Source organism: Rhea americana, unplaced genomic scaffold, assembly GCF_003343005.1.
Source record: "Rhea americana isolate MKP2758 unplaced genomic scaffold, rheAme1 scaffold_109, whole genome shotgun sequence".
Taxonomy (NCBI): domain Eukaryota; kingdom Metazoa; phylum Chordata; class Aves; order Rheiformes; family Rheidae; genus Rhea; species Rhea americana.
In genome coordinates this window covers 1654098-1675394 of record NW_028185139.1, presented here as the reverse complement: position 1 = coordinate 1675394, position 21297 = coordinate 1654098, and the positions used below count along the sequence as shown (strand labels likewise).

The following is a 21297-nucleotide window of genomic DNA, read 5'->3' as shown; positions in this document are numbered from 1 at the left end:
TTTAAAAGAATATTCAAAAATATTAATAAGCCTGATTTTTCAATGGAAGTGGGAGAATAGGAAAGGAGGTTACAGAAACTGCCACGTTGATCACTGTTAAACACACTCTGCTATGCAGTCCTGTCTCTTGCTGGCTTTCAGAGCACACAGGCAAACTGCAGTGTAAGATTTGGATGGTTTTGTAGTTTGTAGTGAAATCTGTTTTCATAAACAGTAGTTTTCTACTTAGTCTTTATATTGTACAAAATGTATTTCAAACATTACATCTTGGCTCTGATTCAGAGACTGTCAGATATCTATTAATTTGACTTATATTTCAGTTTAATCTCCCAGCATTTATGTAACTTCACTTTAATTTTTTGTCAAACAAGTAAAAGTCTTCAAAATGTTCCTAACAGCATGTGTGACTCCTTTCCATTTTCCCATGTTGCAAAAGGTAAAAGTGGGAGAGGAGCTTTACTAATTTAAGTCTGTGTTTATTTCTGAGCATCCGAAAATGTTGCACATTTGCTTTGTTTTTCTTCAGGAACGTCGCGTACCCATCAAGAACGGGGAGCATGGCTATGAGCAGTGTCCGTGAYTCCGCGATTCTGAGCAACGGCAGCATCCTGTCAAGCACTACGAGCCCAAGTGTCGTTGCAGCTAATGACGGAGATGTTGCCGTCCAGCAGCTCCCACCCAAGGAAGCACCGAGAACAAAAGCGAGTCCGAATGGCTGCCTGCAACTTAATGGTACAATCAAACCRTCTTTTCTGCCTTTAGACAACCAAAGAACTCAGCAGATGTTGTCGCAATGCTGCCACCCTTGCCCATACCATCATCCTTTAAGTAGCCATAATAATAAGCAAGAATGTCATTCAGTGGTTGGCAGCTCGGCACCGTCTCCTATGACTTCGTGCTGCATGCAGCCACATACTGAGTACTCAGCATCTATTTGCCAAAAACATACACCTATATATCAGCCTGCGTGCTGTCTTCAGCCCTCACCGTCCTTCTGCCTTCACCATCAATGGCCTGATCATTTTCAGCATCAGCCTGTGCAGCAACATATAGCCAGGATAAGGTAAGCAGATTGAATTCTTGTTAGAAAATGCTACACATATTGAGAACTGTGAAGTCATTTCATTTTGCTGTGGAAGAGGATGATCAAAAAGGGTGGTGACCCCAATTTCTTTCACAGTGCTTTTCCATGTTAATTTTTGATATGTTACTGCCTTAAGTTGGGGAAGCCTGCATGAACAGTGTAATTGATTGAAATTATTTATTTCATTCTTACTTAGGATTTATTGTTTGAAAGAAACCAARTCAGGAAACTAGCTTTGCTGCTCTACATGAGTATTTCTGGAATGAATTTCTCCTTCCTAAACAAGAAAGGCCATTTTTTTCTTTCTTCTTGGGGATTATTTGGAAGTGTGCCTACATTTCTAGGGATAGGACAACACAGAGATAACTAGCACTGAAAAAGCTGATATATCTGTATAGTCTGATCGAAAATCACTTTTCCTCAAAAAGACGCATTGAAAAATACTTTTWACAACTCTGTTAATAAATGTACTATGTTGTTTTTCCTTGTCAGATCAACTGTTTGAGTGAGTTGACCTCATGTCAGTGTATGTATGTGCCAAACTTCAAAGTTGTGCTAGGAYTGAGAAATTTGAGATTGTTAAAACTTTTAATCCTTTCTCTCCACCACTTCATAAAGAATTTCCTCTTTATATCTGTTAGTTTTGGAGGTTCAGTGAACAGCTACTAGGAGCAACAATTGSAAGGAAAGTTGACTACAAACTGCTGGTACTGGGCAAGTTCACTCTCAGTCTAGGAGTCAGTTTCTAAAAATTTAATTCCCCAATGTAAGACACTTCTAAGCTTTCATACAAGATTTTCCTTTTGAGTTGTAATTGAGCCAAATTGGATGTTGTTTCACTGGGATAATAAAAGTTATTCTTCGGGAGACTGTTCAACATCTGCATCCTCGCTTTAGAGCTTGGAGCTACAAATATTTCTCAGCCAATTCTATGCATTTTGTCTTGMTGAAATGTACATATGGATTTTAAACTTCTGAAAATATGAGACTGGGACAAATATCCAAGGTGGAAAATGTCAAAATGAAAAATTTTTTCTGTAAGGTGAAAGCAGCTTAAAATGAAGTTAATGACATAAAGTGCAAGTCAGCTTGCCTCTGCCAGTTTTTCCTCTTACAAGTGGAAAAAATCCTAATTGTTGGAACTTTTTACAGTCAGACATAATTTTTCCATCCCATATTTGATTAAATATTAAGAAAAGATGAAAACTTTTGTATGATTCTGTGTGCAAAGGTATGCAGGAGGCTAAGCACTTACAGAAGAGTCAGTCATACCTTTCAAACTGTCAAAGTGGCTACACTAAATTCTGTTTTTTTTTTTCCCTTTGCAGCAGGACTGTTTAAATTGTATCTATATTCCATAGTTATGAGAAAGAGAACAAATTTTATCCATAATGTGGATTTCTGTTCGTTCTTAAAAAAAAAAGAGCACTGAAAAGTTCTCAGATATGATGAAATAATATTTTCCATAGTATTTTACAAATTCCAGGATTTTGTGTTTGACCTCTGTGATTAAGATCTGGAGCCAAGATGCTTTTCTTCACCTTATACTTCCTCACCAATAATGCGTATTTGTGAGGATCTGTTATATAAATTATGGTAATTGTCATTGTACTGTTAGCCATCAAAGTAAGGGTAGATTCTGACCTTTAAAACATCTGTAGTTATTAACTCTCTACATTAGTGTATTCTACATATCCCTTTWAAATGTTCACTGTTTCTTTCCTAGGCTGCTTTCTACCCAGGGCAACTGAGTTTGCTGAAAGAGCAGGTGCTTGCAATATGCCTCGTAGGCCAGCAAACCGATTAGTCCATCTTCTAAAAACCATGCAGCCTCTGGTTATTGTCAGCTGTGTTTTAGGTCTAAACATGAGGTAAATGAGACTCAGGTCCCACGCCGTGCGGTGGAAGCTGGGCTTCTGCATGTATTTTAACTGCTTGAACGGACAGTGGCTGCGTTAATGGGAGATGCGTGCTGTCTGACTTTATCAGTGGTGTTACGGGCACGGATTTTTTTTTCCTGCATACTCCACAGAGTGTGTCTAAATGTTAGAGCGTCCTGTTACACTGTGAATCCCAGTTATAATAACGCAAGGTTGTTATGGATGAAGACATGCTGGTAGATGTTAAAAAGGAGAAACTGGATACAAACTTGCAGATGTACGTCTGCTCAGAGAGTAGTAGTCTGGCTACCTGGTTGTTACCTCGCAGTGATGGAGAAAGTAAGTGATAAAACTTGTACATTCTTCCCTGACATGAGCAGGYAACTTTCTCTTCACAAAAGAACACTTCTGTGTATGTGATATTTATATGATCTCTGTTCCACCCTCTAATTTTAATACATTTTGAGCCTAAAATCAGCACAAAAGCTTCTTTCCCAGATACTTACAAGGCTGACTTGGATTTCACCCAGTTTTACAGTATGTGCATGTTCTAACAGGGTTACTTAAAATGCAAGATCTCATATGATATGTTAATTAAATTCAGTGTATAGTCAAAATAGCTTTCATTTTGATTCTTAGTATTTAAAAATATGCGTTTAAATATTCTTATAATAAGTCTGAGGGGAGAAAAGATGTTAGAGAGGGTGAAAGCTTTTTGCAAACTGTATCACTAATGCTTGCAGCTCTGGACAGGTAACCAATTGTTTCAGCATGACAGGTTTTATCAGGTTTTTAAGCCCCAGGCTTAACATTTGTTAGTGACCTAATATTAAAAGAATGTGGGCCTGGTGTATCGTTGTGGATGGGAGCGTAAAAAGAAGACAGATTGAAATAATGCCACACTTGTCTCCTCTGAAAGTTGGTTGGATCTGGGATTTTGTAGTGTGTTGAGCTTTGAAGTTTAAACTAAATTACATGGGAACATCATCTATACACCATATCTTGAATGTCTGGGCRATTTTTTAAATTGGTGTGAAAGGCTTGTAACATAACAGAAATAAAATATTTTTAGTATTTATGGGTATACAATGTGATCATGACTAGTCTATTATAAAAGAAGGTAAAATAGTTCAACTGTTCATCCTAATCATTCTGATGGATTTTATTTTTAGAAAGCTATTTTTATGAGATTGGAAGAAATTGGAAGTGTTGTATTATTTCTTGTCTGTATTTAAGATGTAATTCATCTGAATATGTTCTTACCCCTTTCATAGTAGGCAGAATATCTGACTGCACACGATCCGTGAGATTCCTGAAGTCTGTCCGTACTAGAATGAAATTGTCTGGGGACTCTGTTTGCTTTCTGACTAATGGTTTCTAAACTTACATTTCATGGAGCATGCTGCAACTAGTTCTTTTCAGGTGCTTCTGGAAGATTTTCCACCCTCTCCCTTTGAGAGGGTGGAAATCCCATCATGTTGATGTAACRTGTTTTGTCTAAACACAGTTATGTATCTTGACAGACCTGTGGGGATTAGAGCCCTTGGAAGATGGGTAGTTACTGCTGCTCCTTGACCACCATCTGCTTCTGTAATCATCAGCAGCATTGCCTGAGTAGAAGGTAGAAATGAGGAAGAGGAACCAAGCAAAGTGTTAGTCTGTTGTTATACAGAAGAAGTAGAAGCATGAAGAATCGCTCTTGAGAGCTGGAGGCACTGAGTTAGGAGTCACTAGGGCAGAAGGAAACTGTGCCGCCCAGCAGCATGTTTAATGGGATGAAAGCAGGATTAAAATAAATAAATGTTTGCATATTATAGCAGAACTAAACACTGCAGTAAAGCAATGTAAACCTAGAAAGCTCTTAATTAAAGTCATTGTTGTTTTTTTCAAAATCTATTATTTATGTACGAATGTGTGCGTGTAAATTGGAGCTAAAAGGAAGAACATGTAGAAAACATTCAGTAAGTCATCATAGATTTGTGGACAGTATATGTGTACACACTTCCATGTACAGCTATTGTCTCTGTACCAAATTAGACTGTTAATCTCAGGCTGGTATGTGAACTTCTAGTTGGAAAACTGTAGTTGAAAACTACCTATGTCATTGCTAATCTTGATACCGACCCTTTTGGAATCTATCTTGTGTAGTACAACTCTGAGAACGTAAGACTGGACTCACAGACAAACGAGGACAGAAGGTCAGGGAGCTGCAAAAGAAACGGTGGTATTGCTGATAAGGAAACTGCTCCAAATTGCCAGCAAGCATAGTATTTGCAGTTCTGCAAGTCTGAGCCCATAAATTCATACAAGCATTCCTCGCTCAGAGTAGACCTGCTTTATATCACCTACCATTATTTACATTTCAAGACGATATTGTTAATACTTTTGACTAAAGCAGATAAGTAAAGAAAACCCCTCTGTAAAGCATCCAAATTATTTCTGATAAATTGAGGGACTAAACGTTGTTGATAAAATTTCTGTAGTAAAGGATGTGATCTCTCCATGATCATACAGTCATATCAAGCTAGAACATAAGAAGAAAATCAGCTTAAGCTGCACAGAGTCTAGACGATGGAAARTATGTAGATCCTTCCCCATGCTCTGTCCCCCTGGTTTTAAACCTTTAGTTTCCGAAGCCTTTCTCAGCAGTCRTGCCTGCTACATGCTTCCTTTAAGGGAAGTGGAGCTGTTCATGTCATCTCCAGCCTGCCTTAACTAAAACTTTATGAGCACCCAAAGCACTGTAAGCTGAGAATAACAGCTCACCATTAGTARCAGTGCCAGGACAGCACCTGAGTGGCTGGGCCACAACTAAAATTTGACTTGCTGGATTCAAATTTTTCATTTGTTAGACCAATTTGATATTTTAAGCCAGGAAAAACCATAATAGTTCAGAGTCAGGAAACTGTTAAAGCATTAATATCTCCAAACTTATTGGACATCATCTGTTCAGTTAGATTTAAACGTTCTTTAGATCTGTTTTGGCATTGCAGATCTATGTCACGGTTCTGAGGGGAAACCCTCACAGTTTCTGGGGTTCTGCTATATGTCACGTATTTCTGTGCTAAACACTTTAAACAGTATTATAGATATATTTCAATACTTTAACGCTTTAAAAAGGGAGCTGTGTAGAAACGTGCAGCTGAATAGCTGTGAAGATAGAGCATGATAGCTGCCTCTTACCCATTTTTTATTTTACTCCTAGCTAATACTTGGCACAAAGATYAGAACCAGAAAGAAATAAAAAGCTCTTGTTTTTTCAAAAAGCAAGGGAATATTTGCCAAATACCAATCTTAATAACAAGACTTTGTTATGAAACAGCTCTCTGCTTGAGTCCAGGAAAAGGATAATTGTTATCTAGTGCATTTTGCGAGGCTTGCTAAACTGGTTATACTTATATGTGCATTTGCAATATTTTATAATATAATTTCTCATTTCAGCAATATTAATAGTTCACAAAAAACTCCTACGTGGAATATTATTTAAAGTATTTTACACACATCTAAGTATTTTTTGTTTCAAAAATTGTTAGAGTCTGCTCTACTTAATGCATTAGAAGATTCTTTGGTTTTCACTTTTTGTATGAAACGTGTTAGTGTGTTCTATACAATATGTAAATATATACTGTGTTAAAGATCAGTAAAAGAAACCTRTTCTCTTGCCCTTAGAAGGTTAAAAGTACATATCTTCAAAAATCTGACCAAATATATATATTTAAGGTTGTTCCTGAACCATTTTATCAGCCTTCAGCAGCTAGAAGGTGGAAGCTGTTGCTCTTGTTTTGCTCTGTCATTTGTCAACATACTAATGTTTTTAATGTTCATTATGTTGCCAATACATGTTCTARATCAGGAGTTCATGCACGACAGAAATTTGTATGGGAACAATAAAAATTCCAAATTCTTTTTTTCCCTCATTTGAGCTGTTCATGCCATACTAAAATGGGATCCCGGAATGAGGAGGCTGGAGGCAAATGGGAACCACAAATTAGATGCTCCCTTTCACGTCGCAGTGTGACCAGCCCAGTGGCGTACTTGGGGATTTTGAAGCAGTCAAGGAAGGGACACAGAATGTAAAGCAATCTCCTGCATCCTTCTGAATCTCTGAGCCCCCGTGGGGGTTCTCTGCTGTGCAAGTTTGGAAGAAGAGCTCTCCTTGTGACCAAAGAAATAAACTGGTTAATTTTCTTTCTCTGGAAAAAAATTGTTTTCGTGGSAGTCAACATGTTGAGCTATGCTTTCTCGTTTTTACTCTTTTTATTTAGTCTTAAAAGTTATCTCACACGGTGTTAATGCAGGAGGTTTATTCTGGTTTTGTTAGGTCATTCACAGTTCCCGTGGTAATTACTGTGCCTTGTCAGCTATACAAAAACTTGCTGCGCTCCTTGTTAGTCTTGCACAGAGCTTAAAGCAAAGGGCTGACATGTGGAGACCAGAATACAAATAAAAAATGCCATTTATAATTCAGAGGTTGAGCAAATTAAAAATAACATACTTAGAAAAAAAAATTGAGTACTCTTAAAAGATCTCATTCATTAGACAGTCCAAGGGATTTTTGCAGGCTCTTAGTTGCACTAATTAAGCATTAGTGTTTGTCTAGACTTCGGATCACTTTGAACTAGGCCTTTTTTTGCAGTAAAAAGRAATGGCCACGATTCCTGCTCTGGTCTGAGCACAGCTGAGTACCAGCCCTGCGGCATTCTGGCCTCCAGAACCTGGAGCCTGCAAGAGGCAGAGASTACGTATCTGAAAATGAGTTTCCTGTGCCCTATATCCCTCACCTTTCTTTCACCAACAGAGTAGCTAGCACTTGACTAGTAATCTGCTGGGCTGTAGTCTTCAGAAGATACAATTCTGAATATAAAGTCCACAGAAGATCATACAAGAGAAATAGTAAAGAAAAAAAAAGAAGCAAGTGCTTTCTTGTACTAAATGGACTGGAAAAGTAGCATCAGCTGTGTTCCTTCTTGAAAAGGACAGGGCTGTGTTGTGCTTGAGACAGCTTTTAAAACTGAGCATTTACATACACATATTTAGAAATARTGAAAAAATGCGTGTGGAGGAATAGCTAAAAAAAAGGACAGTTTGTTTATCGGAATGTTTTGACTGTGTACAGTTGTTTGCATTCACTATTAATAGTAAGTAAGAAGTTCAAGTGTGAAACAACAGTAAGGCAACAGTAAAAAATGAAGAAGGAAAGTCAGAAGTGAACCTGAGCAGGTACTTGGTTTTCAGCTTTCTTCCGGGACGGTGTTTGGAAGAGCAGGGTAAACCCTGTTCTTGGAAGCTTTCCGTTTGCCTTCAGGGTGGTAGCGTGGAACGAGGAGAGTTGGCTTTGGAAATAGTCATCTGCAGCTCATTCCAAAAGCATTTGTCCTTCCCCTCTGATAATATTTCAATGTCTTCTTCAGCTCCTAGTAACTAATAATTGATGTACGTGCTTTTAAGTAGTAGAAGGTGCTTGAACAAAAAAGAATGAAAAAAAGAAAAAAAAGAAAGAAATGCAAGAGAAAAATATGCCTGAGCAACATGCCTGGGCAATTTGGCATTAATTAGTTTTTGTGTTAAACTAAGTGTTACGAGAGTACTCCCATTCATATTTGCTGAATAAGCAAATTTCTTAAAACTTTAACTGTTAATGCAAAATACAAATTACCTAGTAGTACTAATAGATTTATACAGATTGGAAGGAGTCATAGGCAGAAATCCTAAGTTATCAGGACTGATCATATTGAGAAAGTCTAAACCATCTACTTTAGAAATCAATTTTTTTTCTAGCAAAGCCATAAATGAGGAGACAAATATATTGAATTAGAAAAGCTTATAGGCATCCCCCCTCCCACTTTTACAATATTTTCTCTTATGTAAGTGGGATACCTTTCTGCAAAATTCTTACGTTACATTTTTCCGTTCATCAGGTGTCTARTACATTCATTCAAGGAGGTGAACTTTTCTAACTTCTTACTGAAAAAACAGTAAAATATTTCATCATGTTAAATCTATTTTATGGTCTGCTGGCTAATTTTACACTGCTTTTTGGGGAGGTCTTAGCAAAAATCTCGAATGTTCGTCAAATATTTCTGTTTTTGCTTGCTTTTTACTAAGCAAACAAAACGCAAATAATATAATTTCAGGAGATACAGAAGATGATGGGCTATTACATATGTTCACATTTTCAGTGAAATCAGCAAAGATTAAAGAGCCTTTTTTATAGATACTTATAAATCCTTTTAAATCCTTTTAAAATCTCCTAGTGTTGTTGAATGTGTTTTATGTCATATAAAATTATCAGTTTCTAAGTGACTCAAAATTCACAAGTATTAGAACAGCAACTTAACACTAAAATTTTAAAYGAGAAAAACTGCTGATTTTAAAGAAAATTGCTCAAGTAAAGCAGAAGTGTTTTCACTTGCTGTAAAAGAGTAAACATGTAGAAAGCTAAAAAGTAGCATTTGTCCCTATAGTCAGCCAAACGCTTTGGGAGAAACTCTTGAGGATTGTGTTCTATCTTCAGAGAAGCTCTTCAGTCCAAGGAGGTTGTCCAAGCTTCTGAGACYAGGCGAAAATGAAGCCTCTGGTGATCTGCATTTACAAATCCTTACATCTGCACAGGAAGGAAGGCTGAAGCGTAKACCAGCTGAAGCGCGGTACGGGACGCTCCAGAGTCTCCACGCTTCAGAGTCAAGCATGCACATCCTTAATATCGGCCCCTGGTGCCTGTAAGAGCCTAGAGTACAGCCTTTGTGGAGAAATGCGCGTTGMGGTGGAAGCTCTGGTCCATCTCTTTTGCCCCCTTTGCTGCAGGGTGGATTTTTGCTGGGTGCCTGTTGTGGTTTGGTGGGTCACATTAATTTCCTGTCTGTGTGAGAAATAGAAGTTGTGACTATGACCTTGAATTTCTCCATTAAACTGGGAAGTATAATAAAAACAGCTTTGAAATAAAAATATTTCTAAGGAGGGGATTTTTTTTTTTTTTTTGCTAGTGAAACTGCTGAAAACTACTCTAGTCGTCATTTAAATCCCAGAACGTATCTATTAATTTCACTGTAATTACAGAGAAAAGAAAAACGATTAATGGTTTTAGACTTGTGAGAGATCTTGAAATAATATTAGTCTGCTCCAAATTAGCTACTGGCTTGTTTTCAAATAGTGATTCATGCTGGTATTTTACTAAGCCTTTTTTATTATCTTGAATAGTTCAGAACTTTTGTTTAACTTGCCAAACTGTACTATATGTGGTCCTGCCTKTAGCGTTTCAGAAGCTAAAGGAAAACATGCATAGCTTTATTTAAACCTTCTGATTTAAACATACTTTAAATTTATAAGCTTTGCCACTTAGAACTGGGACACTCCATTTTATGTATGTTTGATGATAGTTTTCTTACTGGTATTTTTTGAGAACTATCTTTAGAAGTGGCTGGACTCCTTGAAGAGGGATTTCTGAGAGGAAGAAGGRTATAAGAAAAATAATTTTAGGGTATATACTGCATAAGTGCTTGATAGCTTCCTCATACACTGGCATTTTCCTATGGAGAAGGTGATTTATCTCCTGTTAAAGATAATGAATAGGGTACACTCTCTTAAGGAGAAGAACTAACTTTCTTAGGAGTATGATAATATGTGTTCAGTTGTGGGAGGTGAAAGAGGGAGGGCGTCAGAAGTCAGTATTGCAAAAATGAATCTTCTGAAGAACCTGAAGATGAAGACTTTGTAAGTAGAGCCTGGTATTCTGCATGTATTCTGTCTGTATGTAGCAGTAGGCAAAAGGAAAAAGAACCCCAAGCCTTGGAGATGTTTAAAGGAGCATTTAAAATTTAAGTCATCTGTATGTTATAAATTTGTAGAAGTTTTAATTTTAGTATATAGTAAATCATACAGTGATATTGAATTAATCAAAACTTCCAAGTGAAAATATGCAGGTATAGGATGTTAATCTGATTGCATTGGCCTTTATGCATATCTGTTGACTTGGAAGGAACATATGTGTCTGCCGTGTGCATCTATTGTATGCTGACTTAAGCTGGAAGTTTGTGATTGAGATGTGTCAAAACTACCTTTCACTTTTACAAAATAGATCAACAAACTGTCAGCTTAATATGGATTTAATAGCAGAAAGAAAGCAAGGTCTTGGCTACAGTAAAGTATATAGGACATGTTGCTGATGCCAAAGGAATCTGCGTGTACCCTGTGTGCGTGCTGTAGGTCAATGGGGCATACATTTTCATGGTAAAATTTAAATCAGTTACAGCAAGGATCACTCAGACAATGATTTTATTGTCATTAACATATTACAGTTACTTTGCAGAAAGGCAATATTATTCACTCATACTTGTGGTGAACATAGATTCCCAGATGGARCTGAAGAGGTAGAATACAAGAAAAACAGGGGCCTTCAGAAAGCCTGGAATATTGACTGTAAAAACTCAAATGGACATCTGTAATACAGTTGCCAGTTAGTTTATTTATTTTAGTCTCTGTACAACAACAGTTTTCATTCTGCTTAATTTTATGCATAAAAATGGCCTTATCAGAAGTAATTAACAAGCATAAGGTTAAACAAATGTGCAACATCAGGTTTTCATATGTTTTCGTGAGATGAAATTTCAGATAGTTTCGGTTAGTTTAAGATCATCTCACCCTGATAATTTAGAGAAAGAAAAATATTTTGGAGAGTTCCTTGGCATTTTGTGTGAGAAACAACAAGAAATTCTTTGCGTTTTTCTTGCTTTCATTAAAAATTAGATAAAAGARGTTCATCAAAAAAGTGAATTTTCATCTTTATTACAACATGCTTCTGCTGTGCATTGTCTTGTACTTCCTTTATAGATGTAGATAAACAAAAATATGTGCAGACAAAGGCAATAAACACTACATGTTTAAAAAACTTCGGAAGTGAAATCATGATCAGAGTCAAGGAAAACTCTATACAGCATAGCAGAAAATTAAATTGGGAGGCTTGCAAAATTTTGGGGGGCAATTTAAATCATTTGGATTTGTTGGCTGAGTGGTTGCTCTKATTGTTAAAACGATAGAGCAGAGAGATGTTATATCTCATGTAACTGCAAAAGCTAGCTTGATAGTTAAAAGCAATTGAAGTTTTTCTCATGGGTCAGTGACATGCTGAAAACACTAGGATTTTCTTCCTCTGCAGGAATTTAGTTGGTATTGTATGTTCTAATGGAAGGTGTACAATATGATGCATATTTTGTTCTATCCTGAAGGGATTTAGCTTATCTTTGAGTGTAGTAATGACAAAAAGCTGTGTTTTACCACTTCTTGTAACCAGATCTACCAACAAAGGAATAGCTTCCCTTTGACAAAGTAAGGTGTTGGAGTTAAACACTTCATAATCCTTGGACAGGAGAGTCTTCATATTGATTTCTTCAGTAAGTACAGCCATTTATTGTAACATAATGTTTTTGATTCAAGTTAATTTTATAGTGAAATGCAAGGGAGCGAGGTTAGTTTTTCTGCTATTAGCTTTTTAATTTTTTATATTGCTATTCATTTAGATAATGATAGCACCTATGGTATGTCAGATGCTTCCAACAGAAGATACAGTTTGTGCCCTGACAACTACCCAAACACCGTAAGGGTTTTTATGCATGTGATCTTATTTGTATCAAGAAAATAATAGATCTTTTACAAATACTTGCATGAGAAAAGTAGAATTGAGATTAGGTAAAACGTAGTTTGTCTGTACTTCCAGAAATTGGAGTTGGTATAGATCTGTGTCAAAGTCTACAATTTTCATTTACTCTGGATCCCGTTTTRCTAGAGCAGTTGTTGTAACTGCTTCTTCTGCTGACTTATCTGCAGTTCTGTCGGTGATCACTTTCCTATGAAAGCTACTTYGATTGTTTTTCTGGATAAATACTTATAGGCTGTGTATTTAATCTGTCTTTGCAACTTTGTGCAGCTTAGTGCCAAAATGAAGAAGACCAGCCATGTGAACAGTTCTCTCTGGACCAGTTTAGAAAACTAAGCTTTTTCTATCTGCCAGATTTCTGTTAGTGACTTTCTTTGCTGCAGTTTGACCTGTGCTTGAGCCCTGAAATTGAGGGCTGTTACCACTGTTCCTATTCGGACCAACTGAATAGGATTCTCTGCTCAGTTTGCCAGTGGATTGCATTTATCAGCAACCTTTACTTTTCATCTGAGACCAGTTGCTGCAATGAAGYAGGAAAAATAATTGCAAAGACTGGTGCTTGCCTTCTTGAAATGCTTATAAGGCATTTCACTAGGAGTTTCTGAGAAGCTGCTTCACTGCAGGGAGTGATGTGCAGGAAGAGCACTGCGATGCTTCCTCAGGTCATCTTCAGCTCAGCTGCTCAGCACAAGCACCAGAGTCAGCTGGGGGTCGCTGCTGGGAGCTTCCTTTAGTTGTCCCTCAGGAGCAAAACAGAGGGGAAGGCAGATTCACACATCTGAGGTGCTTTAGATGTTGCCTTATACTGTAGACTAGAGCATGACAATCCTCGTCAGTGCCTGTGTTGCTCCGTATCTGGGGAGGTAGCCCCACAGGCTTTAGTTTTAGCTTGAAGGCTGATGGGTTTCTTGCTGCCTCCAAGGAATGAAGGAGAAAAGTCCTCCTTCTAAGCTCCAGTCTCTCTGTTTCACAATGTATAGATGTATTGGATCTTAAAGTGTCAAGAAATAACTCAGAAGTCAAATAATTAGCAAGGACAATATATAAATTTGTGATGGGGGATTTAAAACGTTTTAGGAGGTCATTGTTTGGGTATGTTAGTACGAAAGTAAGTTGAAATCTATTAACATTTTCTAAATGACTTTTTTAAAAAACAGTATTAATGTAGGCAGGAGTGTTCACGTTCAGAATCACGTTAGTATAATTTTCCACTTGTCAAGTTATTGATAACTGCTAACACATTTTAAAACGCTGGTTGCTTTGCAATAGGTAGAAAGCTGTTATCAAAGTATGCATCAACAGACAGCCTATTTTCATCATTTTCTGTTTCATCGTTGCCTTCTGCAGGGTTTGTTGCACCCACTCCTGAAGCAGCTAATGTTGATTCTTCAGGTATGAGGCAAAAGAGGTTTCTGTAATTGATGTCGTCTTCACAACTGAGATTTGTGAAGAAGGACTGTGAAGAAAGTCTTGGAATACTTAGGTACTTGTTCAGGTTTCTTGGAAGTCTTATTCCTTTGAAATGTGTTAGGTCAGTGAAGCAAATACACTGCGAAAMCTGTAACCAACTGTAGCTTTATTATTAAGCATTTAATTTGGAACAGTTCTATGCTGAGGAACATGCTCAAGAAACATTGCTTTGGGTCAAGTAATGTCCAGGTAATGTGAAGACTGTGGAACTAGATGTAATAATACTTTTGTTTTTCAAGAGCTTGTTTTTCATTACTATGCTTGAAATTAGGGCCAAACTAGCCTCTCTGTTATAATCATGCCAGTCCCTTTTCATGAGAAAAATATGGAAATTTTGACTGTACTGAGAACTGGAATGCATACTGTGATGGAAGAGCATGACATAGTTTACTTAGGGAAACTAGACTTCTAGTACCGTTCTTCTTCTCAAGTTGAAAAACATCTAAAGCAATAGTATTTTCGTATTTACTAACAAAAATACATGAAAATGAATACAAAAGTGAAAATATATTGTGTTTCCCAACTGTTCAGAACGTTAGTAGAAAAGCTGAGGTCAGGTGATTGTTTAGGCTGGATATTAGAGCTGTAATAGTCCAAACGGATGCTCTAATCTGTCATTCTTGTGTTGTTATTTCCTATGGTAAGCCTCGATATTACAGCAACACTTTTTAGAAACACCACTACTCTTTTTCACCATGTAGCATTGAAGGATGCGAGACAACCAAATGAATCTCATGTTAAAGAACCTCTGTTTCATTCTTCGTTCGATATATACTTCTTTTCGTTATGTGGTCCTAACTGTATGGTGCTCAGTCTGAACTAGCCATTAGGAAGGYCAGAATGAAGAAAAGCGTCTGTAGAATAGGAGCTGAGGCTTGCAGTAAATGTTGTAAAGTACAGCCAATGCTTTTATTTCACCTTCCAGTTTCAGTCTTTGGYGTCATGTGTATTGGATATTTTATCAGTGACTGTAGTTTTGCAATAACCTGGCTTTGTTAGTCTCATCGCAAACAAATGGGATGCTACTTTCTAGTGTCAAACTTGTGATCAAACTAGTAATTTAATACACAGGTCAACTTGAGCTCTGTCCCAGGCTTTCTGATAGGATAGCATGCTTTAATTTTTTTTCTTGAGGTAATTTATGGAATTTACCTTTTTTTCCCGTGTAAACTGATGAGGATTTTTCTTTTTTGTCTTGCCTTTCTCTTAGGCGTTCGTGATGTTATTTAAACTGACTAAATGAAAGTACAATAATTCAAAAATTAGACAGAGCAGCATTAATTAATTAAGCAGGAACGACCTGGCTTTGCTATGCATTTCTGTGTGTTAGAGCATAACTAAAGAATTCTGGGGCATAGTTTTCAGGGATAACTTTTCCTATTGACTGATATAATAGAGTCATCACAACAGCTGCGAGGGATTGGTTACACTGCTGGGATTCATTTTGGTGTGCGCGGGGGTTTTTTGTGCGTGCTTTTCGAAACAAAACAGTTTGATAGCAGGTGTGGCCTTTAACCCTCCCTAACTTTGAAGAACTTAATCATCGTCATTTGTTCAGCACTGAATTTATTTTGCAGGTGGAGGGAAYGGAGGGAAATGGGGTTTGGTTCTGATGGGAAAGAAGGGGGCTGAGGAGTGGCTCTGTAGGGATCTTTGTCCCTGTTTTATGCACCGGACAAGGCAGGGTTATGTTTGGAAAGTTCTGTCTAAAACAAGTTGTAAGTTTGACTGGGAAAACTTTTTTTTTTTTTTTTTTTGCTGTATAATTACAAGGACATAATGAAAATATGATCAGTCTCGGATGAAAAGACTGATTCAAAACACGCATTTACTAAGCAAGCTACGGAGACGGGGCTGGGAGAGCCGTGGAAGCGGGGGCAGCACGGGAAGGCGCCCGGAGACGTGCCCGCGCCGGCGCTCCCTCCCCGCGCCTGCTTCTTCGGCCCTCTGACGGCTCCGTGGCTCCGTCTCGCTGGCCGAGCGAGCTCGGGTGCCCGGGGCATTGCGTAGCGGGGCGGGCGGTAGCGTCGGGATGAGCCRGACTCCCCCTCTGCGGAGCCCCGGAGACGGCCTGCCGTGGGGCGCTGGGAATAGCAGCGCCCTGGCACGCACGCAGGAAAATACTGCCTCCGTGGGGGTTAACTCTCCATTAAATCGGTCGCTTAGTTTTTCAACCTTGTAGATTAACTTTGTTGTAAAAGCAGGTACTAAAATTGATTAAAAGTCCAAATACAAGCGAAGCAATTTTATCTGCCAGCAAAAACCTGAGTTGTCATATAAACTTTTACAAGTAAGTATAAACCTGAATTAAAACAGCCTATGCCAGCTGATGTCCTTGGAAGGTTGTTGGTTGTGCCAAAAAGTTACGTGGTATTATTGTTCGTGGTGGTAAGGCCTGCTACGACCCAGGGAGGACTCATTTTCAGAAGAGCCTGAGCTTATACATAAATGTAGATGTTTACAAAAAAAAAAATAAATAAAAAAGCCTAGAAATTCATCTCTGTGTTAAGAATAAATGTTGTGAATCCATTTCTTTCTGACCCGTAAACACAAAGATGTGTGCTGCAATCACAAAAATCTGTTCTCTGGCTCAGTTCGTGTCTTTATTCCCTTTTCCATACAGGCGTGGATGCACAGGTTGTGCTCTTCGTTGGGGCTGTACCTGGTTCTAGTATTTAGGCGAAGCAACTATTTCTGTATTCTTTGGTGACGCTTTAATGCGTGAGAGGCTCATCTGTTTAAGTATTTCTCTTCGTATACAGTCCTGTATATACTCACTCCACTTGCAAATTCAGTCGCTTCTGACTCTGGTGGGCAGTTTCCCATCGTCCGATGGAGCCTGAGTTGAGGTGAGTTGGGTTAGCGGTGGAGGCTGTCGCGGGAAGGCGGGAGGTCCCCGAGGGCGCACGCGACGCCGTTGCAGCCTCGGGCAGGCTGCTGCAGAACCATTCCTGCAGTCGGTTTTACGTCTGCGTGCTTCCTCAGTCTTCGAGTTACTGCAACTAAAGATCAGGTGTTCTGCCTTTCTCTTCCCTTTCTGCAGCTTTCTCGTGGCTGCTATTAGCAGTTTTTACTACTGCTGGCTCCTGCTTTCGTGCCCCAGTTAGCAGCTCCRTTCAGAGCATTTCTAGACAGCAGTTAAATACAGCTGAGAGAGTTTTACTTTCTTAGAAATCTTAAATTTATTGTCACAGTTAGATTAACTTTACATTTCTTGAGAAAATACCTATGTTGGCTTTATATTTCTTGAGGAAATGTTCTATAATATTTATAGTCRTGTTGTATCAGGTGAGACATGCTGTGAATGAGGATGAGGAGTAAAAGACAGTTTAGCAGCAGTTTTTAGCTTTTCTAGTTTATTTTTTTCTTCCATCCTCTCCTCTGATGAAAGTGCTAATAGGAAAGTTCGCATTTTTGTTATGCCAGGCTGTCAATTATACTCATTCTTTTGTCACCCCCTTTGCAATCATACTAGTTAGCAATGCTTTGAATATATGTCTCAAGTGGTCTATTGCTGTGGTAAGACCTGTTTTACRTTAAATTGTACCTTTTTTTGGTGGAGCAGAGTATTGACTTTCTGAGGTTCGTTTTATATGGATTATTTCCCCTTTGCCAAAGCAACTTTCTGATTCAGAAATAGCGTRGTCTAAGCAGAACTGCTACCTAGTATGGGCATGGTTGCAACTACCTTGAGATGAATATGCCAGCGTGTTTCACCCCCGTGGACTAGGATTTCACTGTGGTGTGGTGAATCTCGTTCTTCAAAGGACAGCCAACCTCATTCTTGAGCAGTGAATTAATCTTTAAATTTTTATGAAAATTTTCGAATACTCCAATGTTTGAGCTGTTATGTGGTGTGAAAACATGCAAAKCTTTACTCTTTTGGAAACCTCAGTGCGGAAATATTAAGTGATCTATTTTATGCAAGGAGCTGCTTCTTAATTCGTTGTTTTCTATGCTTTTAAAGAAAGAGCGTTAGATACGACCTTGATGGTAAAAGTAAAATGAGTTCACATATGAACTTTAGGTAAGTTCATAACTTACCTGAAGCTATGGTTTGGTTACATCTTCAGAATGATTGTATGTCACGTTCACAGAGAGGAAGTTCATAAAAGGACTTATAGCTTATTTATGGGAATTAGGGTTTCTTTTTTTTCCCTGTCTCCTTTTAAAGAGAAGTCTATATGAAACTTAAGGATCCAGTAACTAACAAAATGAAGTGCTTGCTGACCGGCAGCAGATATGAATAATTTGCATGTGGGTTTGCTTTCTCTTATCCATCAAAGTAATATTATTTGTATTAAATTTTAAATAAATGACAAAAAGTCACATAGAAAAGGTATTACATATGGGTACTTTTTGTCATTCTATTTTCCTAATTATGGAATGAGAGAATTAAGGCCAAAGTTACTTTCTGTGATGGAACTACAGCAGCAGCAAAGAAGGTTCATGAACTGCAGAGCTGGAAGATGGTGTTTTGGTTGTCCTTTCCCATCAAATGCAAACTTTGCTGTGATTTTTATGGTACTGAATTTTTATACTGTTAGTTTATTTGCTCTCTTATTGAAAACTTGAAAAGCCTCTCAAAGAGTAATCCTGAAAATCAGCTGCCTCGAAATTCTGCTTTTGAAAACCCAGCTGCCTTTGTAGCTATAATTATTTGCTGAATTACTTGTTTGCAGAGACTCAGTTGAATATGATTGTATGCCTTTTAAAATAATTTATATTCATAAATATATGATCTTTTACTTCTTATCCATGAAGGAGAAGAATTAAACAAATTGGTATATGCATGTATGTTTCATATATTTTCAATTACACTTTTCTTTTTTTCCAGACCAGCCAGACCATTCAAGTTACCAAAAAGGTAAGGTATATTACTGTCACATGTGAGGTTTACAAAATCATGAAGGCAGTGAATAAAGTGAAGGCTAAACTGTTATTCTCCATACAGTACAAAATATAAGAGATGTTTGGTGAAAATAGTAGGCAATTAATTAGATTTTTTTTAAGTGTATCTTACACAGTGGATAATGAATTTCTGGAACTGCCAAAGCAGTGGAGGCAAATAGCATTAGGTAGCTCAAAGAGGTTTAGAAAATTTGATGTACTGCGGGTCCGCAAATGACTGTGGAAAGGAGTAGGCAGGGCAGTGGCTTACTTTTCATAGAGAAAATAAAAAATAGCTAAATACATTAAGGCTTCTTAATGCAAGAAAAATAAAATAATTTCCATCTTTCTCATTACTTGCTTACAACTTCCATCTTTCTCATTACTTACAGTCAGTTGAGGTATAGGCTATCTGTAGGCAACTTGGTTCGAACCAGAATCCTCCAGCACCAAATGATACTCAGACAAATAAAATTTGTGTACTGTGGTTCGTCTAGTTTGGTGTTCTGGTTTAGGTCATCTTTSCTTATCTGAGCATGTGATATAAGAAACAGGAGAATTTTACAGATGTAAAGGCACAATTACTGTCTCCTGTTTGTGGCTTAACATTTAAGCAGTTTATTTAGGACATAGTTTATTTTATAGGTAGCGAATAAAGAATTTAACCAATTTACGAGCTGCTCAACTGAGAATGGAATTACATAGGCAACATGTCAAAGGGGTAAATCCTGCAGTAGTGATGAACAGGAAAATAAATTTTTAGGTATAATTTTTATAACTTCAGAGCAAATGTCTGTCGTAGCCAATCGATCTAGCAATTGGTGTTTATACGAAAGGGAAAAACATCCTCTAGAAAGGGAAATTCTGTTAGGTCATCTACTTCCCTTCACTCCTACTTTGGACAGTTGCTCACCTGGCAAACTGCCTCTTTGTGATTCACCTTAATAATAACTAACATGTCGGATCACTTTTCAAGCTTCARTTAGTTAAGGTTCGTAACTTCTTGTGTGAGAATGTGAAAATTATTCCACGTTTACCTAACGAGAAATTGAGGTGCATCCATTGCTTTGGACTTTCTTGCTCCTAAAGCTGTGCTTAGACCTCTAGACCGTACCTGGCACCACACGCTACAGAAAGTCAGCAACAGGGTGTCGATTTTACGGATCGAAAAATGGGAAGGTGTTGGAGTGAGGAGCTGGCTGTAGCTGTTAGGTCTCCTCTGGGCGGGAGGAGGACAGAGAATTTCTGCCTAATTTCTGTAACTGTGATTAGGAAATGGGTTGGTCTGAGGTTGAAAAAGAACARCAATCTTTAAGGCATAGAAATAAGTGCAGAGTGCACTCTGCTATAAATTTATTTTCATGTTACATTGCATGTAAGTTGAGGAGGAAGTAGAGTAGGAATCTTGATCAATATTTAGTGTGTTCAAATACTAGCAGTGTAGGATGATTCATATTGTATAATTATCTTTTAAAATACTGTGTAAACTTTGTGGACTTTCTGTACTCTCCTTGCTCCTAAGATCAGACAGTGTTGCCCTTGAAACRTAAGCGCTATGATTTCAGGAGTAGAAAAATCATAAAGAAATTAAGATTTGGGAGTTTTCTCCTACTTTTTTCCAATTTAACAACAATAAAAGTATCTTATGCAAATTACAAAAATTAGATTTGTGCATAAACTTTGCATTCTGACAATTTGGAAGAGAGAGTTAAAAGCTGAGAATATACATTGTTCCAGAAGACTAAGTAACTAATGCTGTTAGTTTATGCATCATGTTGCAATCCGCTTCACCTTTGAATTTACAACAGATTTTATGTATTATTAGAATATGGCTCTTCAGTAAGTTTTAAATAGTTTYAAACATATGATAGTTTTAAATATAGAGGAAATTTTTGCGTTATAAGTTCTACTTTAAAATGGATTTTCCTCTTTTAAGTACGGTATTTTTCTTAAAAAGCTGATGCTTTCAAAAAAGAAACTGTGATGTTTTCTATCATTAAGCTTTTAGCAAACACTTGTTTTCTAGTGATTCCTGAGCATGGATAATATTTATACCAAAAATTAAAGTTATGGGAGAAGTATTAATATCAATAATTCATCTTTGGTCTTAAACAACCTTTTCAGTTCGCGCGTGCATTTTTAGTGTCAATTTGTTTTTATATAAATGATAGTCACGGCAGTTTTCATTACAGAACACGTACAACAAAAACACTTATTTCAGTAACCCATAGTTAGTCATAGTTCTGTCAACAGAAAAAAAATACAGGCTAAAACCTACATTTTTGTCAGAATCCTGAAAAAAACAGTAGTACTAGTCTGATATG

At 37.5% G+C, this 21297-nt stretch overlaps 1 protein-coding gene across 5 annotated transcripts in view; it reads left to right on the top strand.

The window, feature by feature from the left end:
* Positions 1–21297, top strand: part of DISP1 (dispatched RND transporter family member 1) — an 84558-nt gene that overhangs the window by 50328 nt on the left and 12933 nt on the right. For all 5 annotated transcript variants that reach the window (XM_085311797.1, XM_085311803.1, XM_085311777.1 and 2 more), the window contains 2 exons: positions 527–1063; positions 18921–18950. In XM_085311797.1, coding sequence (XP_085167923.1) covers positions 558–1063; positions 18921–18950 — 536 coding nt within the window. In that variant the 5' untranslated portion in view covers positions 527–557. The remainder of the gene's footprint in view (positions 1–526; positions 1064–18920; positions 18951–21297) is intronic.